Source organism: Callorhinus ursinus, unplaced genomic scaffold (genome assembly GCF_003265705.2).
Source record: "Callorhinus ursinus isolate GAN/ISIS: 27379988/994484 unplaced genomic scaffold, GSC_fseal_2.0 scaffold34, whole genome shotgun sequence".
Classification (NCBI taxonomy): domain Eukaryota; kingdom Metazoa; phylum Chordata; class Mammalia; order Carnivora; family Otariidae; genus Callorhinus; species Callorhinus ursinus.
In genome coordinates this window covers 8,847,420-8,857,175 of record NW_027397096.1, presented here as the reverse complement: position 1 = coordinate 8,857,175, position 9,756 = coordinate 8,847,420, and the positions used below count along the sequence as shown (strand labels likewise).

Below are 9,756 nucleotides of genomic sequence, written 5' to 3'. Positions count from 1 at the left end.
TTCTGCGTGGAGCACTGGGTGTTATACGCAAACAATGAATCATGGAACACTACATCAAAAACTAACGATAATCGTGATTAACATAACATAAAAAAAAAGGAATGAGTTTCAACACGGATGAACCTTGAAAACATTATGCTAAGTGAAAGAAGCCAGACACAAAGATCACTGTTATGGACTGTATATTAATGTCCCCCTAGAATTCATATGTTGAAACCCTAACCCCGGGGCGCCTGGGTGGCTCAGTCATTAAACATCTGCCTTCGGCTCAGGTCATGATCCCAGGGTCCTGGGATCGAGCCCCTCATGGGTCTCCCTGCTCCACGAGAGGCCTGCTTCTCCCTCTCCCACTCCCCCTGCTTGTGTTCCCTCTCTTGCTGTGTCTTTCTCTGTCAAATAAATTAAAAATCTTAAAAAAAAAAAAAAAAAAGAAAAGAAAAGAAACCCTAACCCCTATTGAGATGGATTAGCAGGTGGGTAACTAGAGGTAATTAGAGTGGCTCCCTCATGATGAGATTAGTGTCATTTTAAGAAGAGACCGAAGAGAGCTTGCTTCCTCTCTCTCTGCTCTTTCCACCATGGCAGCTGTCTGCAAACCAGGAAGAGTTTCCTCACCAGATACCACATCTGCCAGCACCTTGATCTTGGACTTCCTAGCCTCCAGAACTGTGATAAATAAACGTTTGTTGTGTAAATCTCCCAGTCTATGGTATTTTTGTCATAGCAGCCTGAACTAAGACAGTTAAATATTATAAAATTTCATTTATGAGAAATATTCAAAATGGATAATATCATTGAAACAAAGAAGATGGTTGATTGCCAAAGGCTAGGAGAACAGGGGAATGTTAAGTAGCTGCTAAGTTGGGTTTTATCCGGGTGTGATGAAAATGTTTTGAAGCTTGATGGAGGTGGTGGTTGTACAATATTGTGGATGTACTAAATGCTGCTGATTTGTTCACTTTAAAATGGTTAATTTTTGTTATGTGAGTTTCATCTCAATTTTAAAAATTAATCAAAAAAGGGGAAATAAAAACTTTCTCAGACATATAAAAGCTGAAAGAATTTATTAAGAATGCAGTGTAAGGGGCGCCTGGGTGACTCAGTAGTTAAGCGTCTGCCTTCGGCTTGGGCTCCCTGCATCGCGGGAAGCTTGCATCTCCCTCTCCCACTCCCCCTGCTTGTGTTCCCTCTCTCGCTGTCTCTCTCTCTGTCAAAAAATAAATAAAATCCTTAAAAAAAAAAAAGAATGCAATGTAAGAAATGGTGAAGAAAGTCTTCAGTCAAGTGGAAAATGATACTAGTTGGAAAATGAATATACACAAGGCAAGGAAGACCACTGGAAATGGTAACTACAAGGGTAAATAGATAAGATATTTTAAAGATTTAACGCTCTCAAAGAATAAAACTGGAATACTAACATCAACTGATTTCAATTAATTAACTTATTATACAGTTACAGTAACCAAGATAGTGTAGAACCAGTATAAAGACAAATAAATAGATTCATGGAATAAAGAGTCTGGAAATAGACCCACATACATACGGATAGGAAGTGTTAATTTTTTTCAACAAATAGGATTGACACAATTGGATATCCACATAGGGAAAGAAATGAATTCATATTTGACACCATTTACAAAAATGTATTTAAAATGTGTTACAGACCTAAATGTAAAACCTAAGACTATGTGGAACTAAGTGAATACTGCCCAAATGACAATAATGAGAGGCTATTTATGGAGAGCTCACTGTAACAAGGGAGTCAGCCACCATCACTTGTGATGGCAGAGACTCAAAAGCAGGCAGAGGAATGGGAAAGCTTTATAGTGAGAGAGACAGAGAGAGAGGGACAGAGAGAGAGAGGAGGTTCAGAGATGCTCTGATCTGAGATTGGTCTTCTAGGGAAACTGGAAGTGAGCTTACTAGAAGTGGTACATCTTCTGTGACGGTTTGGGAGCCTGTTTAGCTTTCTTTGTTTTGTTTTGAGTTGGAAGTAGAGACAAATATCAGAAAAGCTGGAATTTATTAACTAAGTCCTAGGGCGCCTGGGTGGTACAGTCAGTTAAGCTACCCACTCTTGGTTTCAGCTCAGGTCATGATAGGGTCCTGAGTTGGAGCCCCTTGTCAGCTCTGTGCTCAGTGCGGGGTCTGCTTGAGTTTCTCTCTCCCTCGGCTCCACCTCCAACCTTGTGTGCGCTCTCTCTCTCAAATAAATAAATAAATCTTAAAATTAAAAAGAAAAAAAATCAAGTCCTGACCACTTTTGCTGCGAGGGTTGTAGTTTTGCTTCCAGAGGTGGTTGCTGCCATGTTGTGGGTCAAGAGTTCTGTGTTTAGGGGCTCCTGGGTGGTTCAGTTAAGTGACCAACTCTTGATTTCAGCTCAGGTCACTATCTCAGGGTTGTGAGATCCAGCCCCTTGTGGGGCTCTGTGCTGGGGGCGGGGCCTGCTTAAGATTCTCTCTCTCCCCACCCCTTCACATGCCCTCTCTCTCCTTAAAAAAAAAAAAAAAAAAAAGTTTTTTGTTTTCATATGGGCTGGGCCCAGTCCATTTTTATATTTTCAGCCTCTCAACCTCAAAACTTCTAGAGGCAAACATAGGAGAAAATATTTTTACCTTGGGTTTGGCAAACATTTTTTTAGAGATGTTACTAAATGTACACTACATAAAAGAAAAAAAATAATATACAATGGATTTTAAGAACATCTTTTTGAAAGACACCCGTTAAAAGAATTCATTCTTTTGTATTTTCAAATACAAGTCGTGACCAGAAGAAAATATTTGCAAATGATATATCTGATAAGTAATTTGTATCTAGATTAGATATAGGACTCTTGGAAGGGGAGAATAAGAAAACAGAAAACCCAATTTAAAAATGGATAAAAGATTTGGACAGATATTTCACCAAAGAAGACATACGGAGAGCAAGTAAGTACATGAAATATTATTCAACATCATAAGTCATTAGGGAAATGCCAATTAAAACGACAATGAGATAGCACTACACACTTATTTTAATGGCTAATGTGGCTAACTATACCAGCTATTGGTGAGGATACGGAGAAAAGGGAACTCTCATAGGCTCCTGGCAGACACATAAATACAACCATTTTAGAAAAGAGTTTGGTAGTTTCAAACACTTACCATATGACTCAGCCATTTCACACCTAAGTATTTCCCCATGAAAAATGAAAACATAAGTCCCTACAAAGACCTATACCTTAATGTGATTGGTAGAAGCCACAAATTAGAAAGAACCCAAATGCCCACTAACAGAAACAAATTTGGGTTGTCCATATAATGGAAGCCTACTCAGCAAGGAAAAGGAGAGAACCATGGGTACCCACAACATGAATGAATCTCAAAATAATTATTCTGAGTGGAAAAAGCCAGACAAAAAGACAGTACATATCATAGCTACTTGTAGAAGGGGAGCACATCCATTTGTATAAATTTCTAGAAAATGCAAACTAATCTATAGTGACAGAAAACCGTGGCTCAGGGTGGTGGGAAGGACAGGAGAGTGGGAGGTGGGGGTTATAAAAGGGCACTTTGGGGCTGATAAGCTATGTTCACTATCTCAACTGCAGTGCTGGCTTCAGCTTGTACACTTTAAATATGTGCAGTTTAGGGGTGCCTGGCTGGCTCAGTTGGTAGCGCATGTGACTCTTGTTCTTGGGGTCTGAGTTCAAGCCCGATGTTGGGCATAGAGCTTACTTAAAGAAATATATGTGCAGTTTATTTTATGTCATTAATAACCCAATAAAGCTATTAAAAATTACATGAATGATGGTGAAAAGATAAGTAAAATGTATTTTTATAATATATATAATTAGCTCAAAAACCAGTGGGAGATCGATGTGCCTATTACTGAAATTCTTCCATAGATACTATATCTTTGATAGAATTATGTATCAGCATCCCAAATTGTGCTACACTCCAGATGGACACCTTGGTATGTCCCATGCTCAGTTGCTAGTAACAACCATCCCACCCTGTCTTTTCCCTTGCAAATTGTGGATTTGCACTTACCAGGCCTGCCAAGTCCCCTCTCAGTGGCAATCAGCAGGGCCGCCTAACTGCCAGTGGAAATGACCTCAGCAAAACGAGAGAAAATGCTCTCCCTTCCAATATAGGTGCATAAAAGCAGGAAGTACTGAATTTCATAAAGTTGCCCTTGTAGATTTTTTTTTTTTTTTTTTTTTTTTTGTCCTAGCAGGGGAATCCTCTAAGGAACCTGGTCTTCAGAGACTGTTGCTCTGGCGCATGGTCATGTCCATTAGCCTGAAGAGATACTATAACTATGAATGGTTATATACTTAATGTCTTGTCGCTATGATAATAATACTGAAATTGATTTCTGTTTTCTGATAGGCATAAACACCTGTGCATTTTCATAATCAGGCCAGGAACCGACCATCATATTTCACTCTTCTTTGATTTGCAAGTAGGTACTAAAACTTGTGATTGTTAGTTTTCTTATTTAAACAAAAGAGTTGAAAAGTTTTGTGACATTTTAAGGAGCACGTCGGACGCGGGACGCTCAGGCTTAGCTGCTCCTGTGGCTACAGGAACTTCCTTCCGCTTCTGCCCCGCGCAGACTGAAGAGGAATCAGTTTCTCTTTCCTTGTAAGGCAGGCATAGCCTCGCCAACATTAGCCAGGGCCCCCACCTCCTTGTAGAAGCTTCGCTCTGAGATCTGCCATCACTGAGGGGCCACCGTGTCCGGGCATCCCCTCCCTCCATCACTCGTTCTCAAGGATTCCCTTCTGGGTCCTACCACAGTCGTGTGCAAAAGGGGGAATGGAGTCACTCACAGCAGCCTAGCCTCTGTGGACAGAATCCACGGGGGTCCTATTGGCCACTTAATGGGGGATACAGGGCTTCCCCAACCGTTGCGGGAGTCTTCCCACCCTGCCCGATGCTGTTGTTTCAAGACTGACGTTGCAAGCCAGGGCCTTACGGGCATCCTCGGAACACAGTCTCTCGTAATAAAATGGGCACTGACCCTATTTATCCGCAGGCTACAGCCTCACTGGCTTCACCTTCAGGGGCCCCGGAAACTGATTGGGTTCCTTCCTCGAAAGTTCTTCGCGCTCTTAAACAATGGGGAAATATTACCGAGCTCGGTTTGGAAAGATCTAGGCTGTGAAGCCGCGCGCCTCACCCTCCTCCCCTGCGCACCCCGCCTTCGCAGCCTCCCAGCTTGCGGATCCCCCACTGCTCCCCTGTCGTTGGAAGTTTCTACCGACAGCAGACCAAACGTCCGGAGCGGAAAGGAGCTCAGGTGAGCTCATGGAACCCGCGCAGACCTAAGAAGGGAAAGAAGCCGAGCTTTTAGAGGATCTGTGCAAACGAGCGCGGGGGAACTCCTTACCCGCCGAGGTTTCTACTATGCAGACCTCCTCACTTCGGAAGTAGGCGACGGAGCCTCCCAAGTCCACAACCGAGACCTTGACTGTGCGGTGCCCCGGGCCTTATATCCGCTGAACTGAGCGATACCTCACAGGGCGGGGCACCGCGCGGGAAACAGTGGGACAGCCCACCAGTATGGTTTCTGCAGACCCGGAAACCCAGTTCTGCAAGGACAACAGCTTTGGTTACATTTGGTGGATACAGGTGGGGTTTTTTTGGAGGGGGGGATCTTTTTTTAAGATTTTATTTATTTATTTGAGAGAGAGAGACAGAGAGACAGAGATAGCGAGAGAGATAGAGAGCATGAACTGGAAGGAGAGGGAGAAGCAGGCTCCCCCCCTGAGCAGGGAGCCCAACGCGGGGCTCGATCCCAGGATCCTGGGATTATAACCGGAGCCGAAGGCAGCCGCTTAACCGACTCAGCCACCCCGGCGCCCCAAGGGGGATCTTATTTATCGTTTCTCTGTTCGATTAATTTTTTGAAGCTTACAGTTCTCACCCCGCCCCCACACACACACTCTCAGGGAGGGAGATCCGAACGCAACCCCACGGCTTTCAGTCCTCCCCAGCGGGACTCCAGCCCTTCCCCGGCGGCCCAGCCTCCCCCCGCGCGCTCCGCAGTTGTCTCCTCCCAACATCTCCCGCCCCTGAATTCCCGCTCGACTTGCGGCATCCGCGGCCGGGGATCTGCTTCCGGGAAGTGTGGAGGTGGGAGCGTTGGGTCGAGCGGTGGGCAGAAAATTAAGCCTCCGCTTTCTCGCGTCCCGCTTCCCCACCTCAATTCGAGAAGTTTGATTCTGCCTCCTCTTGCGGATGCTTTACTTCGTAAAGGGGTGATGACCGGACCCCGAGAACGGCCGCGGGTGTCGCCGCTTGGGGGAGACCCAAGCAGCCTCCGACGATGGTATTTTGGTGAAAGAAATAAGAAATTGTCCTTTCGATTCGTCTGTCCCTGCAGACAAGACCCAGGTCTTGTGCAACACCGTCAGTTTTCAGTTCATTCGTCCTAATTTTATTCCCGAACATGTTCTGGGAGCTCTCGAAAGGTCTGGCTTCGCGCGGGACTCTCTGGACCCCAGGGTGCGCACTGCGGCGCGGGGCACCCAAGGAAGCGCGCAGCCGGCCCAGGGGGGCGAGGAGTCGGATGCGGGAGACTGATCCGAGCCCGCGCCCCCAGGGGCCGAAGTAGCACTTGGAGGCCCCTGAAGCATTCAGCCCCGTCCTGACTCCAGCTGCCCTTCTCCGGGAGGGACCTCCTTCTGTCTTCCTCCGCCCTCTTAAAATTCTGGCAAATGTTTGTTTCTCCGTCTCTTCACTCCCAACTCCCGAATCCAGCCTGAAGGACCGCATGAACCCTCCCAGCAAACACTCTCCCACCTTCTCGCCAGGAGCTAGAGGTCTCTTGGGCTGCCTATGATGCCTGGGTCAGGCGGGGACCTGGGCTACCACAGTCTGGCCCCCTGGGCGCTTGCTGTTTCGCTCACTTCTCAAGACCGGGTTAGGGATCAGGCCCATCCAGACCCTTTGGGCATGGGGAGAGTCCGAAGCTTTGAGATAAGGGGCTGGAGGAAAGTCATTGTAGGACTACAGGTCTCTGGTGAGTCTACCTTGCTGCCCAAGAGCATTCAAATCTATGCCCAGAAAGGATTCGGTCACTCTCAGCAGGGTACTCTGTAGACCCAGGACAAGCCAGGGAGACAAGGAGGCTGGCCAGTTACCAGAAAATCAAAGAGGAGGGACCAGTCTGGAGGACACAATCTGTGGTCATCTCTGGGGTCCTGCTTTTTTTTTTCTTTAAGATTTTATTTACTTATTTGCAAGATAGAGAGAGAGAGAGATTGAGAGCAGGGGGAAAGGCAGAGGGAGAGGGAGAAGCAGACTCCCCACTGAGCAGATCTGTGGCTTGATCCCAGGACCCGGGGATCATGACCTGAGCGGAAGGCAGACACTTAACCGACTGAGCCACCCAAGCAACCCCTAATTTTTAAATGTATTGTCAAATATCTGAGGTGTATGGAAAGTACAAAAATAATGATACATTGAACTCCCATGTATTCACCACCCAGCTAAATGATAAAACATTAGCAATACTTTTGTGTACCTCCCACTGGTCTCATTCCCTCATCCCACCTGTGCCCTCCTCACCCGATAACCAATACAATTTTCTAAATTCTAAGTTACAATCCTCATAGAATTCTGTATACTTGTATGACATATGTAGATGTCACTCATACATGAGTCTCACACATTTCCGTACACTTGAGCCATATGTAAACAGTATCCTATTGTATGTAGTTGGCAGAACTTGCTTCCAACTCCTTAACGTTTTGTTTTAAAGACTTACCTAGATCTTTCTAAATTTTACCCATGTATCTAGACCTTTCATTTCACTGCTGTATGAACCGGATCTTTCCTTCTCACCTTTCTATCCACCCCCTTTGGTGCCCAAGTTATCCAGGTCTCCTCAACTTTTTCTAGAAAAGACTTCAGCTTCCACGCACTTTGGAGTCATAATTACCACAGCACTACATCTTCATTTCTGGTTCCAGCCCTACTCTCCCATTCCCCCTTCCTGATCTTGAGATTCTGGAAGGCCTGGAAAAGGGGAGTAATGCTTTGGTGATATGTTGTCCCTCTACTAAGTTTTCATCTTTATCCCTTTGTTTGTCTAGGGTAGGAGGTAAGTAAGGGCAGAAAGTGATTTATTCTTCATATTTACTCAAGATTAAAAGTAAAACTCTTGGGTTTGCTCTGTCCAAGAGTAGGAAATGCCAAGAGCCACTATTGGTCACACACACACACACACACACACACACGGTTAATGCAATCTTTACATCTTTTTTCCTTCAACAAGCTAAGCAGGGAGCAAGCTAAAGAGAAGGAACATATCACCTTAGAAGAGATTAAAGAGACATATCACAAGGCGCCTGGGTGGCTCAGTTGGTTAAGTGTCTGCCTTCGGCTCAGGTCATGATCCCAGGGTCCTGGGACCCAGCCCCGCATCCGGCTCCCTGCTCAGCTGGGAGCCTGCTTCTCCCTCTCCTTCTGCTGCTCCCCCTGCTTGTGCTCTCTCGTACACTCTCCCTCTCTCTCTCTCAAATAAATAAATAAAAACTTTTTAAAAAGTATGTAAGTAAGTAAGTAAATAAATAAATAAATAAATAAATAAAGGGATGTGACACCTTGGAAGGTTCAGGCAGTGTCTCATGGAAAGAGAAATGCTGTATTAAAGAGAATCACTGCCATGTGTGGGTAACAACTGCCAGCACATGAGGCTGAAGTCACAGTCAGGTTGGAGGCTGCATGCCATGGTCTGTAGATCGTAGTCCATAGAAAACCCAATTCATCTCCCCATGAGAGATCCGGGGAGACTGACGCTGGGCTCCATGCTCAGTGACATTGTGGCTGGTCAGACTTTTCCTAGGCGACTGAGAGCCATAGTTTTAGCATAGAGCCTTATCAGTGCTGCCACAGTCTTTCTTTCAAACCTGAGTAACTTGTTTATAATATTCACTTTTCAGGCAAAAACCCATTTCCATCTTCTTCTTTTTTACTTTTTGCAATAACAACAGATTCTTTAAAAAACTTTTAAGATTTATTTATTTATTTTAGGAGGGAGGGGCAGAAGGAGAGAATCTTTTTTTTAAGATTTTATTTATTTATTTGAGAGAGAGCATGAGTGGGGGGAGGGGCAGATGGAGAAGCAGACTCCCAGCTGAGCAGGGAGCCTGATGCGGGGCTCCATCCCAGGACCCTGGGATCATGACCTGAGCTGAAGGCAGTGAAGGCAGACGCTTAACTGACAGCCACCCAGGCGCCGAAAGAGAGAGAGAGAGAGAGAGAGAGAGAGAGAGAGAGAGTCGGTCTTAAAGAGACTCTGTCCGAGCTGAGTCCCAAGCCCAATGCAGGGCTCTATCTCACGACCCTGAAATCATGACCTGAGGTAAAAATCAAGAGTCAGCTGTCAGCTGCTTAACTGACTGTGCCACCCAGGTGCCCCTCAATAAAAACATATTTAAAAAATAAATCTTACATAAACATTCTTATGATTTTTTAAGAACAATGTTTGCCATTTGACAAAGCGGGGTGAAACCTCACCACAACAACTTTATTCAGAGGAGGGATGAGGCATCCTTTACAAGTGTTTATACAAATCACACACATGAGAGAAGATGGTGGGGAGAATCTCAGTTCTCTGGCCCTCAGCACCAACACTGAGATCCAAGAGCATCCTGAGGTTGTCCCAGTGGGTGACTATACTCTCCCTGAAGGAGCCCAGTTGGTATGTGTCCAATGCTCTACTTGCTTTTGCAGGTATAGGAAAGTGGCTCAGAATATTCT

The 9,756-nt window shown here is 45.4% G+C and overlaps 1 protein-coding gene across 6 annotated transcripts in view; it reads right to left on the bottom strand.

Moving 5' to 3' along the window:
- The window catches only part of LOC112808263 (schlafen family member 5-like), a 52,533-nt gene extending 46,268 nt beyond the window's left edge, over nt 1-6,265 (bottom strand). For 2 of the 6 annotated variants that reach the window (XR_012374434.1, XM_025851288.2), the window contains exon 1: nt 5,185-5,323. Coding sequence is in view for 3 of the 6 variants with exons in the window: in XM_025851288.2 (XP_025707073.1) it covers nt 5,185-5,297 (113 nt within the window). In the remaining 3 variants the exon portion in view is untranslated. Of the gene's footprint in view, nt 1-5,184; nt 5,324-5,377 lie in introns of those variants that run through there. The other 4 variants (XM_025851287.2, XM_025851286.2, XM_073879443.1 and 1 more) reach the window with 4 other exon arrangements.
- Nucleotides 6,266-9,756: the final 3,491 nt, after the last annotated feature.